Genomic DNA, 13,945 nt, shown 5'->3' on the forward strand with positions numbered 1-13,945 from the left:
CGCATAGAAAATAATTAAAGCTATAGGTTATGCCCAGGAAATGCATTTAAACATAGTATTCAAAATTAAGAAAAAGGAAACCGAGGAGGGAGAAAAACACCTTTTTTGCATCTGGTTCACAGCAACACAAATAATTTATCTCTAATTTTAACAATGGAAAAATTAGTATGTGTAAAGAATTAATATTAATAAACAGAAAACCAATTACAGACACATTCCGCAGTGTAGATTTAGTGTAGCAGTTTTTATTTTTCCCTTAAGCTTCAACGGAGCACTCAAACCCAAAGCGACAGTTATCTTCTCAAAGTTAACAAATACCTCGACTTCAAACATGGGGCTCATTAATTCTTTTTACATTCAAGCCCGAGTCCCATTCAGTATTCATGATGATGCCTTTCAATAATGAGTCACAATGCGAAATGAAAGGCGTAGAGTTGATAGATGTTACAATACACATTTAATTCACAATTACATATATAAATATATCACTCCAATCATTCCCTGCCAATGATTAAATTATAAATACAAACCCTATTAATTTTCCAGAACTATTTGGATTCTCAATCATATGAACTATATATATATTGTATTTCATGCATTTGCTCAGTCTGTGTGTGACTGCAGGGCTTGGGTGGGAAAGCACAGGTTGCTATTAGAGAGATATGGAGGAAAAACATTTCTGGATTAAATATGCTGTTTAGCTGCCCCAGAATCAGATATGTGGTCTGCTATCCTAAGCATGTGAGCATGCCACTGCAACCATAGCGTAAATGGTCTCCTGCAATTTCCTATGAGAAATTAAACAGAGAGCAAATAAGTTCATTGAATAACAAGCTAAGCAATTCCAAAACCCAACAAACACTTTAACCAAAGCAATTTGGCTCTACTTCCTTTAACTGATAGAACAAGGGTCATCTGCGGTGGGCTTGACTTCACCTTCCAGCAATAAATTCATCACCACTTTTGTTAAATAGCTGCAGGTTCCCCTTTTTCCCAGCGGAGGAGTGTTGTAAAAGGAAGTCATGTCATCCTGTGTAAAACAAAACAAGAATTTGGATCTCAGTCGCAATGTTCATAGATTATGAGGGTTGAATGAAAAGTAATGCTTCCACCTTCGTTAATTGGGTTTGGATGGGAATATTTTAATAAATCAAACACAGAAATAATCCTTAGAATGTGCTCTTTAACTACTACTATTCACTTTTCCACATAATCACGAGACAACTGGATACATTTCTGCCAACAATGAAAAAGTTTTCTGAAGCCATCATGGAAGAAGTCGACACTCTGTTTCCGCAACCGGCATCTCACAGTACCTCCTGCACAGATCTTCCAATAGCCAAGCAAAGTAATAATGTGACCCACACATTCTTGTGGAATGCCGATTATGCTTGAAATTTCTCTCTGAGTGATCGTCCTGAATCAATCTGTCAACCTTTTGCTTGTGAAACTCGGTGGTAGCTGTCACAGGACGTCCAACTCTTTGTTTGTCACGCAAGTCAGATGTTCCCACCTCAACATCTTTAAACTTACTCACCCAACATAAACACGATCACCATAAACGGCTTTCATTCTCTGATGAATATCTTTTGGGGTGACACCTTTTGCTGTCAAGAATTCAATGACTGCACGTTGCTTAAGTCGCATTGACCGACTGCCTGCACAGGGTTCAATACTTCGAACTTTAACAACACAACCGTTCAATGCTAAGACTTTCTGTCAAATGGAACTGTAGAGGAGAGTCTACTGAACAAGCCAGTACCTGCCGCATACCAGTACTGCCATCTGTTGAGGATTTATGCAGACAGAGGCATTACTTTTCATTCAACCCTCGTACAATGAGGCCGAATGAAAGATTGAGGAGAGTCACAGATGGAAGATGGTGCGGGGAAGAGAGGGACGCTGCACACACTCGGCGTTCCCTGTCGCTTCGCATGATAAACATTTTGGATTCCCACCAAACTAGAAGGAAGAAGTAAGGATGAGGAAGCAAAAGGGGGAAGAAATTGCCCCTTGTACCTAAACATGGACCTTTACATTTAGTTAAGGATCTGATCTGAGTTCATTAAAAAATACTGTTCAAAGCAAGATGAGTCAGACACTTTTATTGGGCTTTAAACACCACCTTTGTGCTAAGGCAATGCAGCAGCAAATCATTCCGTAGTCTTTCAATGAGTCATAGCTTCATTGCTGTTGAATGTATGGAGCTTATGAACTCTTCATAAACTGCAGTTGTCTCAGATCAGTACATGTTTGTTTGCTACAGATATTGTTCTGTCGGCCTTGATGGAACAGCCGTTCTTTCACGGAAAGAGGCAAAATGGCAGAGTTGTTGTAGGAATGGAGGAGAGCTCTGAAGCAGAGGAAGGTTGGGAAGGTCAGAGTAGATAAACAATGGAGAGTGATGGTGAGAGAAGGGCCAACTGAGTAGATGGAAAGGAAGGGTCACGGTTAGCACACGAGGTTAAACTGTCAGCTAAAGAAGATCTTGCCGACTGGAAGGTTGACAGTTCAAACCGTGGGCCAGGTGAGCTTCTGCTGTCAGCCCAGCTTCTGCCTACCTAGCAGTTTGAAAACAGCAATGTGAATAGATTAATAAGTACTGCTTTGGCACAGGGATAAAAGGCGTCCCGGAAAAACATGCCAGCGGAAGGCATTCATGGACAACATAGCTCCTCGGCATGGAAGAATGGAACAACAGCACTGCCCCATGGCTGAGTCGAGCACAACCGGATATGAAAAAAATGCCGGAGATTAAAAAAAAGGGAAGCCTTGCCTCTGTATTGTCTGCATTTATCAAATGTAAAAATGGCATTGAATGTTTGCCATATATGTACCTATAATCTGCTCTGAGTCCCCTCAGGGAGATAAGAGTGGAATATAAATATATTATTATTATTATTATTATTATTATTATTATTATTATTATTAGGCCAGTTTTGGGGTAAAAGACAGAAATTCTCTGGCTTTTATTGTACTTTGAGTCAGTGATGGGATGGATTCAGTGGTTCTGATCTATCTGCAATAAGTCCTAGCTCCTGAAACTTGGATTTAGACCCAAACTTGGAGTGTCTCGAAGCACCTCTTAAAGAGGTAACAATTTATAGATCATGATTTTCACAGCTGTGCATTCCTGTGAATTTCAAACATTTCTACATTCCTGAGAATCTCTGTGAAGGCCCTGTCTTTTTGTCAATCATCACATAGTCAGCGATATACACCCAGCCTAAGCTGTTCTTCTAGAACATTGGATCCCAACCTTCTTCTTCTTTTTTAATCAGGGACTACTTGACCAGGGACCACTTTCTAATATTAGTACCAAAAGAGTTACAAATCAGTTTTTGGTCAACTTTAGATTTGATTTGGTTATTTTGAGTGCTGAGTCAGAAAATTGCACTGGATAGACCACATCAGCTCTAGTTTCTGATACAGAACATATGCTATCCAGTAGACACCATTTGCTCGCCCACAGAAAACTGTCATGGAACCAAGTCCCAGGGCTGAATTTCCAAGCCCTGGACTTGGAGTCATAACATAAATAATCCTGGAAGCACCTGGCAGAAGAAGATAGAATGAGCCTGGGAACTCGGGGTTGAAAGTATAAACAATTATAATTGGTATAGTGTGTGGGAATAGTAGAAATGTGATACAAGGGGTGGGGTTTGATGATGATATTTGCGTGTGGTGTTACGTTGCATCAGAGGTGATAAAAATGATTGTATGTAAACATTAGGTCATTCTCGACTTTTCCAAAGTCATGTATTCTTCAATAAAGATTGGATTTGAGAGCAGCTATCTTTGATCTGCGTTCAGACTGGTCCTTTGAAGTGAGCCTGACAATTAAGTCGAGAATCCCGTTCTCACCCTCCTGCGGATTCGCAGTGAAGTGATAATGAATGAAGAAGGAGATCAAAGCCCAAATGGAGCAGGGAGGCCTTTGCCAAGGGCCCGGCCGTTGGGGGAAGAGACGCTGCAAGCCATAGCTTCCTCTACGGGGTACCCCAGGCCGAACGGCGTGACCCAGAGGATTCCCAGAGGAGGAAGAGGCGTCTCTGCGGCTGCAGAAACCAGTTGGGGATCTGGAGGAAGCATGCCGGAGACCGTGGCCCTGCGGTTATCCATCCTGGAAACTAATTTATCCAGGCTGTCGGAAACCGTGGGGAGGTTGGTGCCACTATTGGAAGAGAATCTCCAAAAGGAGCCCACCCGATATGGCGCCGAGAGAGAGCCAAGTAAAGAAGGAGATTGGAGCCAGAGGGGCCAGCGCGCCTCAACGCAGAGCCCCGTGGAGGCGAGGGGCGAGGGGGATGAGGAATACTGGCAGGAACTGGAGTTCCGAGACAGAATGGCGCGCGAAGTGGAGCGCCAGCAAGCTCTGGGAACTCTGAGGCCGCCAACTCCAACAGAACTTCCAACCCCCCGAATGGGCGTCGGGGTGGAAAGACCACTGGGGCCAGGGATCGGGTCCAGTGGATTAGCGGACGAAGGCGGAGAGGAGCCGGAGATCCAGGAAGAGGAGGAGGATGTGCCGTACGACGAGGGAAGGCGAGGTGCGGGGGCTACAGCGAGGCCCGCATTCGGATGGGTGGAAGGGCCGACAGCAGCGGCAGAATTTCGGGAGCCGCGCAGAACGACCGCCGGAGTGGGGCGCGGCGTGTTCAAAGGGGCCGTCCAAGGAAACCCGATGCAACCCTTCCCCATGCCTCCCAGACAGCATCAACGGGCCGCAGAATGGATGCAAAGGAGGGAAGATCTCAAACTGGAATACGGAGGGGAATCATCTGAACTGAACTTTTTCCTCATTAGCATCAGAGGATATATGGAAGACAATGCACACACATTCCCCTCTGAAGCAAGCATGGTTCGGGCCATCGGCAACACACTAAAGAGAGGCCAGCTGGTATGTGCAACTACATGCCAGACGCGACCCATGCCTGAGGTCAGTGCCCCGCTTCCTCGCCGCACTGGAAAACCGGTTCAGAGACCGGCTAGAGCAATTGAGGGCTCGAGACCAGCTTAAAGGAATAAAGCAGAGGGACAAAACGGTGCCCGAGTACGCAGAGGAATTCCTCCATCTCGCGGAAAGGGTACCAGAGTGGTCTGAAGTGACCAAAGTGGAGATATTTAAAGAGGGACTACGCCCCGAGGTTTTTAGTTGGGCAGCGCACAGAGACGACCCAGAAACACTCCAGGGCTGGATACAACTAGCGGGGCGCGTCGAATCCACCCTGGCCCAAGTAAAGCGTTTCAGGGGCGGCGGCGGCCAGCAAAGACCGGTGGCGAGAGGTCGAGGAGAAACGAGGAAGCAGGAAAGGCCCGGAGGGAGGCCGGGGATCCCCTTCAAAGGAGATGACAACAAACCCAAGCCGGGATGCTTTGTATGTGGGAAGACGGGCCATCGAGCAGCAGAATGTTGGGCCCGGAAGGGGGAGCCGCCAAAACCCTCAAAGCCCAAGCCAGCAACCGGGAGGCGAGCGGAGGAGGAGGTGCGAGCCCCAGAATCTTCGGAAAGGCTGGTGAGTCGAGACAAACGCATGCTAGTAGTGCCAATCTGCCTATCGGGGCTAGAGAATCGGGCCACCTGCAGGGCATTCGTGGATTGCGGTTGTTCTAGGAACATTATAACTCCGGAACTAGCAGGAGCGCTGAAATGCCAGCAGACGTTGCTTGACTCCCCAATTGCATTTTCGCAGCTAGATGGATCAGTTGCTGCTGGGGAAGTATCTACAAAGGAAATACGGGGGGTCCCATGTAAAATAGGCAAATGGGAAGGAAGAATATCCTTTGTGATAGCCCCTATTGCCACATACCACGTAATACTAGGGATCCCATGGCTCGAACAGGCAAATCCCGAAGTAGATTGGAGAGGAAAGAGCCTAGCATTTAAAGAACAACAGACGCAATGGGAGATAAGCAAAATAGCAGGAGAGGAGGACGAGGGAGATGAAGCAGGTGAAATAGACCCACAGCTATTGCCACCTGAATACAGAGACTTTGTGGATGTTTTCAATCAGAAAGAGGCAAGTAAATTACCTCCCAAGAGGAATATAGAAGTAGAAATTGAAATAACCCCAGGAGCAAACTTACCAAAACCAAAAGTGTATCCCATGTCTGTTCAGGAGAAGGAGGAATTGAGGAAATATATTGATAAGAACCTGGCGCGAGGCTTCATTAAGCCATCCAATTCTCCTCTCGGAGCCCCAGTGTTATTTAGGAGAAAGAAAGACAACTCCCTAAGATTGTGCATTGACTATCGAAATTTAAATGCAATTACTAAGGACAATAAATACCCTATGCCCTTAGTAAAGGATTTAATTACCGTATTGAAGAAAGGGAGCATATTTACTAAACTTGATTTAATTGAAGCATATCATAAATTAAGAATCAAACCTGAGGATACTTGGAAAACTGCATTTTCCTGCGCATTCGGCCATTTTGAATATAAAATTTTGCCATTTGGGTTAAAAAATGGCGGCAGTTGCTTTATGCAGCTTATAAATGAAATACTGCACCCATTGTTGTACCGAGGGGTATTCATATTCCTTGATGATATCTTGATCGTGAGCGAAGATAAAGAAAAGCACGTGGAATTGGTCCGGGAAGTTTTGCAGAGACTAAGGGAAGCAAAGCTGTATGCAAAACTGTCCAAATGTGAATTTAATAAAACTCAAATTGACTTTCTGGGGTATCGGATATCTCCAGAAGGGTTAGCTATGGACCCGTCTAAAGTATCAGACGTAAAAGAATGGGGAGTACCCCAAACAAGGAGGCAATTGCAATCATTTCTGGGGTTTGCAAATTTTTATAGATCGTTCATAAAAGGCTTTGCGCAAATAACCGCACCCCTTACTGAACTTTTAAAAACAAAAGGGAAAGGGGAGACAGCAAAAGTGAAAGCTCCTGGCGCCAAACTGAGTTGGACGCCAGAATGCCAAAAGGCATTTGAAACCCTAAAAGGATGCTTCACAGAAGAACCCGTCCTAAAACACCCCGATATCCGGAGCCCTTTCATAATCCATTGCGATGCTTCAGACTGTGCATACGGGGCAGTACTATTGCAAAAGGATCAAAATGGGAACTTAAAACCTTGTGGATATTTGTCCCGGAAGTTCAGTGAAACTGAAAAATGTTGGCCCATATGGGAAAAAGAGGCATTAGCCATATTAAAAGCCTTAGAATGCTGGCGACACTTCCTCGAAGGGAGCGGAATCCCATTTGAAATTTGGTCTGACCATAAGAACCTCCAGTATTTAAAATCTCCTCGAAAATTGTCCCCCAAACAAATTAGATGGGCACAATACTTCAGCAGGTTCGATTTCCAATTAAAGTTTTTCCAAGGGAAACAGAATGTCTTGGCAGATGCTCTTTCACGCATGCCTCAACACGAAGGCATAACCACAGCAAAAGAGGGAACAATATTCTCTGATAAACAATGGGGCTTAGCTGTCAGGACAAGAGCGCAAACCCAAAGAGAGAACACTGCTATTATTGAATTCGACGGGGAAAGTAGTTGGGGAAAAGAACTGAAACAGTCATACGAAGGAGATCAGTGGATCGCATCCAACGCAGAAAAGGGGGAGCAGAAGGGGGGATTTTGGTTTGTGAACAAGAAACTGTATATCCCAGCAATATTAAGGATTAAGATTTTGCATCGTTTTCACAATAACCAGAGCGCTGGTCATACAGGAATTACAAAAACAACAAAGGCAATAGCAAAACATTGTTGGTGGCCAGGAATGAGGAAGGACATAAAGAATCATGTTGTTCAATGTGATGATTGTGCCAGAAATAAATCGAGAGGAGGGAAGCCAATGGGATTATTACAAACAGTAGCGGAACCTACCAGGCCTTGGGAATGTGTAGCTATGGACTTTGTGGGGGAACTGCCGGTTAGCAAAGGACATCGTTATATTTGGACAGTATTAGACCTGTTTTCTAAACAGGCCCACTTTATAGCACTGACAAAATTACCATCGGCAGAAAAACTAGCTGAATTATACATAAACCATATTTACAAACTTCATGGATGTCCCAGTAGAGTGGTCAGTGACAGAGGGGTTCAATTCACAGCAAAATTTTGGGAAAAATTCTTGGAAATGCTAGGAGCAGAAAGGAGTCTAAGTTCTGCTTTTCACCCCATGACAAACGGGGCAGTAGAACGTACTCAACAGACACTTGGGCAGTTCCTTCGAATGTACTCTAACATGAGACAAAATGACTGGTCTAAGTGGCTGGCTTTCGCAGAACTAGCTTTTAATTCGACTATACATTCAGCAACAAATAAAACTCCCTTTGAAGTAGTTTACGGGTATGAAATACAGCCTCTGCCCCAGTTGCCAAAATGGACAGAGAATGAAGAAACAGGGGCAGGGAAATGGAAAACTCAAATGCTAGAATGCTGGAGTCAAGTGACTGCATCCTTAAAGGAAGCACACAAAAAGTATAAAACATTCGCAGACAGAAAAAGGGTGGAAGGCGATAAATTGGAGAAAGGAGATTTAGTGTGGTTAAGTACCCAAAACATCAAATTGGGGCTGCCTTCGAGAAAATTGGGCCCCAAATATATTGGACCATTCAGAATACAGGGGGTTATCAACGAAGTGACTTTCCAGTTGGCATTGCCAAAAAGTTTAGGGAAAATACACCCAGTATTCCATCGCAGCTTACTGAAAAAGTATATGGGTACTTTGGACAAAATGGACACATAGAGTTATTGTTTGATTTATTTCAGGATTGTGATGAAAGAAGAGCCGAAGAGGAGGACGAAGAAAAAGAGGGCGCCATGTCATGGAACCAAGTCCCAGGGCTGAATTTCCAAGCCCTGGACTTGGAGTCATAACATAAATAATCCTGGAAGCACCTGGCAGAAGAAGATAGAATGAGCCTGGGAACTCGGGGTTGAAAGTATAAACAATTATAATTGGTATAGTGTGTGGGAATAGTAGAAATGTGATACAAGGGGTGGGGTTTGATGATGATATTTGCGTGTGGTGTTACGTTGCATCAGAGGTGATAAAAATGATTGTATGTAAACATTAGGTCATTCTCGACTTTTCCAAAGTCATGTATTCTTCAATAAAGATTGGATTTGAGAGCAGCTATCTTTGATCTGCGTTCAGACTGGTCCTTTGAAGTGAGCCTGACAGAAAACCATATTTAATAATATAGAGCTGATGTGGTCTATTCAATGCAATTTTCTGTATCAGCACCCCAAATAACCCCAGGAACCAGCCTAAAAATGAAGACACCAAGGTGCCCCCGCTTCCAAGTGTGACATGGAATGACTCCGCTCAGGAGGAGGAGGGAGGAAAAGCAGCAGTCAGGAGGCTTGTTGCACTTTTTGTGGGCACTCAGCCTCTCCCCTGATACAAATTTTTTTTATTATCATGTTGTTAACTTATCTTGCTGTGGCTTTTTAGTAAACCGTCTTCAAACTGATGCCAAGAGAAAAGCAGCATATAAATAAAATACATGGCAAGAGGCTTGAAGAAGCTGCCACATTTGCCTCCTTATCAAAGTAATGCTTATATTGAGGATTACTAGAGCCCAGGAAGAAAATAGGAGCAAAAATCATTAACTCTACTGACCTGTTTCTCAGTGCCCTTGAGTAGGCTCTGGTCCTTCTGGAAATCATGGAAGGCTTCTTTCATCAGCTTATCCAGATCCACTTTATCCTGAAACTCTAATTCAGGGTTTCTTTCCAGAATGAGAGAGACAACCATCAAGAGCTAAATCATAAGAGAAAGCAAGAAGATTCAGGCACATCATCTTATTTTTTGAGAACCATTTAAAATCCACTTTAAAGGAATGCAATAAAGCCACAAAGTGAAAAAAAACATGAACACCAGTGAAAGTTTTTACAGATTTGGATCTGGCTGACATTAAACTTTTTAAGAGGCACTATTTCTGGTGGATAAAACTTTGTATATTCATGGCTTTGCAATAAACATTAAAATGTCTATGTGAGGGTTTTTATTTCGTGTCAGGAGCAACTTGAGAAACTGCAAGTCGCTTCTGGTGTGAAAGAATTAGCATCTGCAAGGACGCTGCCTGGGGAACGCCCGGATGTTTGATGTTTTATCATCCCGTGGGAGGCTTCTCTCATGTCCCTGCATGGGAAGCTGGACCTGACAAAGGGAGCTCATCCCGCTCTCCCTGGATTCGAACCGCTGACCTGTTGGTCAGCAGTCCTGCTGGCACATGGGTTTAACCCTTTGCACCACCGGGAGCTCCTTATGTGAGGGTGTGAGAGATAGATAAGCAAGTGACGGAGGCCACAAAGAAGAACATAAAACTCATATTAGCAATTTAAGGCAAAATAATAATCTTACATTAGTTCTATTCACACACTGCATGAGTCTACACTGCCATATAACCCAATACAATGCTGTAAGGTATTTTCCAGACAGTCTGGGTTAGTCCAATGGGCTTTTCTTTCAAACAGCATCCTGCTCAGCTATCACCGTATTCTCCATCACACAAATCTATTTTCTTCTTAAAGGTAAGAGGAATTATTTGCTTTATACATTTTTTAATGCAATACACACCTCTACAATTATTTGCCTGTATTCAGGCTGATCGATATTCTTTAACATGTCCTCAACCAGGAGGGAAAAATTCATTTCATACATCGTCATGTCGGACAAGGTTGGTTGCTGAAAAAAAGAGGAAGAGAAAAACAAAGGCTTAAAATGAGCTGCAACAGAGGAGAGAATCTCTATAGAGTAGTAGAGTCATGTCAGATCTCTTGTTTGGTAAGAAAATAAACACAGATCCTGTTTGTTTTAAGGAAGGATGTAATTTGAAGCTATTATGTGAGGGTCATTTGTTAGGGTAAACTAATGTTCTCTTCAGAATAAGGAATTGCTGTAATGCTTACATATGAACAATAATACAGATATTAAAGGGGCAGGAAAGGAGTAACCAAATCAATCATTATTATTTAAACTGGTATATACAGTACAGTCTCACTTATCCAACATTCACTTATCCAATGGTCTGGATTATCCAACGCAGTCTGCCTTTTAGTAGTCAATGTTTTTGTAGTCAATGTTTTCAATACATTGTGATGTTTTGGTACTAAATTCGTAAATACAACAATTACTACGTAGCATTACTGCGTTGTTAAACATGATGTTTTGGTGCTTTAATTTGTAAAATCATAACCTACTTTGATGTTTAATAGGCTTTTCCTTAATTCCTCCTTATTATCCAACATATTCACTTATCCAACCTTCTGCTGGCCCGTTTATGTTGGATAAGTGAGACTCTACTGTACCTCTATATAGGTAAAGGTTTCCCCTGACATTAAGTCCAGTCGTGTCTGACTCTGGGGGTTGGTGTTCATCTCCAGTTCTAAGCCGAAGAGCTGGCATTGTCTGTAGACACCTCCAAGGTCATGTGGCCGGCATGACTGCATGGAGCACTATTACCTTTACTTTGCTGAATTTGTTAAAATGAGGTAAAGATTGTGAACTGAATCTGTATCATTCCTATTCTTTACAGATGGGGAACTGAGGCTAAATATTATTGGTGTTTCAAAGGCCAGCCCTGGATTACAGCTTCTCCCATAAAACAAAAAGAGACATTCTGTTTATGGAAAGACATGTCCGGATATCCAATCCAATATAACAGAAGCGGGCAACTGTCAGGGGTTTGTGGCATCATGAAGGACACACACTTTTGTTCCACCATTCATCACAATGAGGGATGGTGCCTTGTATTTGGAGACCCTTTAAACTCTATTATCACATAATTTCAGGTCTAGATGGTGCTTCTTCCTGGAGGACTGAAAAGACTATAAACTGAGCCAGATCAGCTTTATGACCATTAGGTTACACTTGACTTTCTCTTTGGGGAAGTACACAGAATCAGAGTTGGAAGAGACCACATGGGCCATCTAGTCCAAATCCCTGTCATGTAGGAAAAGCACAACAAAAGCCCCCCAACAGATAGCCATTCTGTTTAAAAGCCTAAAGGAATGCGCCCTCACTGGACTCCAAAGAAGAGAGAGTTCCACTGCTGAACAGCTCTTATAGTCAAGAAGTTCTTCCTAATGTTCAGGTAGAATCTCCTTTCCTGTCATTTGAACACATGGCTCAATTGAATCCTAGTCTACAGGATAGCAGAAAATAAACCAGCTCCCTCTTCCTTATGACATCCTTTCACATATTTATACATGGCTATCATGTTTCCTTTCAACCTTCTCTTCTGCAGGCTAAACATATCCAACTCTTTAAGCCGCATCTCAGAGGGATTCGTGGTCTCCAGACCTTTAATAATTTTGGTTGCCCTCCTCTGGACACCTTTCAGCTTGATAATATCGCTGTTAAACTGTGGTGCCCAGAATTATTTATTTATTTACTACGTTTATATCCCGCCCTTCTGACCCTGAAGGGGACTCAGAGCGGTTTACAAATAATATTTACATACAGTGTAGTATATCACTAGCACAGCACAACACTAGCACTATATACCAGCATATTGCACCACATCACTATACTGCAATATTACCAGTAATATGACATGTAATAAATAATATATAATTAATACTATTATAGGTAAAGGTAAAGGTTTTCCCCTGACGTTAAGTCCAGTCGTGACTGACTTTGGGGGTTGGTGCTCATCTCCATTTCTAAGCCAAAGAGCCGGCGTTGTCCGTAGATACCTCCAAGGTCATGTGGCCGGCATGACTGCATGGAGCGCTGTTACCTTCCCGCCAGAGCGGTACCTATTGATCTACTCACATTTGCATGTTTTCGAACTGCTAGGTTGGCAGAAGCTGGAGCAACAGCGGGCGCTCACTCCCCTCCTGGGATTTAAAGCTCAGCGCTTTAACACACGGTGCCACCACCAGGGGCCCTTAATATTATTATATTGTATTAGTATTAGTATTATATTGCATTACATTGTAATATTATTATCAATATTATGTGCATACACAATATATTAATTATTATTTATTACTGTAAATTACATTGTACATTATTAAACACAGTATTCCAGGTATTCTAGGTAAAGAGGTCTAGGCAAAGCAGAATAGAGAGGCACCCTGACTTCCCTTGATCAACAATTTTAATCATATGTTTTATATTTTTCTATTGTTTTAATTGTTTTATCGGATTTTCATTGCTGTTTTAATTATGTGCAGGCATTGAATTGTTGCCAATTTGTACGCCGCCCTGAGTCCCTTCGGGTGAGAAGGGCGGGATATAAATGTTGTAAATAAATAAATAAATAAATAAACAAGCATCAAAGAATCATAAAGCTAGAAAAGACCTCAAAGATAATAATATACTGTTCTAAAAATCTGTTATAGGCCCTGATTCACTCTGAAATGTCTTGACTAAGGCTTAATAGCTGGAAGTAAGATATTTAAGCTAATATATGTAAGATATAGCCCTCCTACCACTGGAATGCGGATAAAGGCAGATCCCTCTCCTTGGTTTCATCCTATTCCTTTCCAATATGGGAATTTTTCTGCTATAGAATATCTTGTGGGTGGGCATGCATGCTTTGCTTTAAAAAATGAAGGTGGCATGAGTATTTTGCATGTTAAGTTACCTGAGGCAAAAAATTCCCAGCTACTATTAAACCATTGGGGGTCCTCTCCAAGATTTGCCACACTCGGTCATAAAATCCACTTGGTGTTCGGTTCAGGGAGCCATCAATCTGACGCCTATTCAACCAGCATCTGCGAATCAAAAATGCAAACAAGATGACTATTAGCCCACAAAAGCAATCTGCTTCCAGATCAAAACAATACTTGTTTCTGTGGATTAATTAAGTTCGGTAAGAAATAAGAGAAAAAAATGTGAGTCCATCAATGAGACAAAACACAATATGCTACCTCAAGGTTCTTGTAAAATGTTTTTTTTTATAAAATTCTCCTTCATTTTCAAAAAGAACAAAATTCACCTCTTAAATAAATCAAAAGGCACAGTCT

General features: G+C 42.5%; 1 protein-coding gene across 7 annotated transcripts in view; it reads right to left on the reverse strand.

The window, feature by feature from the left end:
• Window positions 1-225: 225 nt before the first annotated feature.
• phkb (phosphorylase kinase regulatory subunit beta) overlaps window positions 226-13,945 on the reverse strand; it is a 196,762-nt gene continuing 183,042 nt past the window's right edge. For all 7 annotated transcript variants that reach the window (XM_062962009.1, XM_008113900.3, XM_008113904.3 and 4 more), the window contains 4 exons: window positions 13,564-13,693; window positions 10,548-10,655; window positions 9,588-9,728; window positions 226-1,030 (listed from right to left, as the gene is read on the reverse strand). In XM_062962009.1, the coding sequence (XP_062818079.1) occupies window positions 893-1,030; window positions 9,588-9,728; window positions 10,548-10,655; window positions 13,564-13,693 (517 nt within the window). In that variant the 3' untranslated portion in view covers window positions 226-892. The remainder of the gene's footprint in view (window positions 1,031-9,587; window positions 9,729-10,547; window positions 10,656-13,563; window positions 13,694-13,945) is intronic.

The sequence above is a fragment of the Anolis carolinensis genome, unplaced genomic scaffold (genome assembly GCF_035594765.1).
Source record: "Anolis carolinensis isolate JA03-04 unplaced genomic scaffold, rAnoCar3.1.pri scaffold_9, whole genome shotgun sequence".
NCBI classification, from domain to species: domain Eukaryota; kingdom Metazoa; phylum Chordata; class Lepidosauria; order Squamata; family Dactyloidae; genus Anolis; species Anolis carolinensis.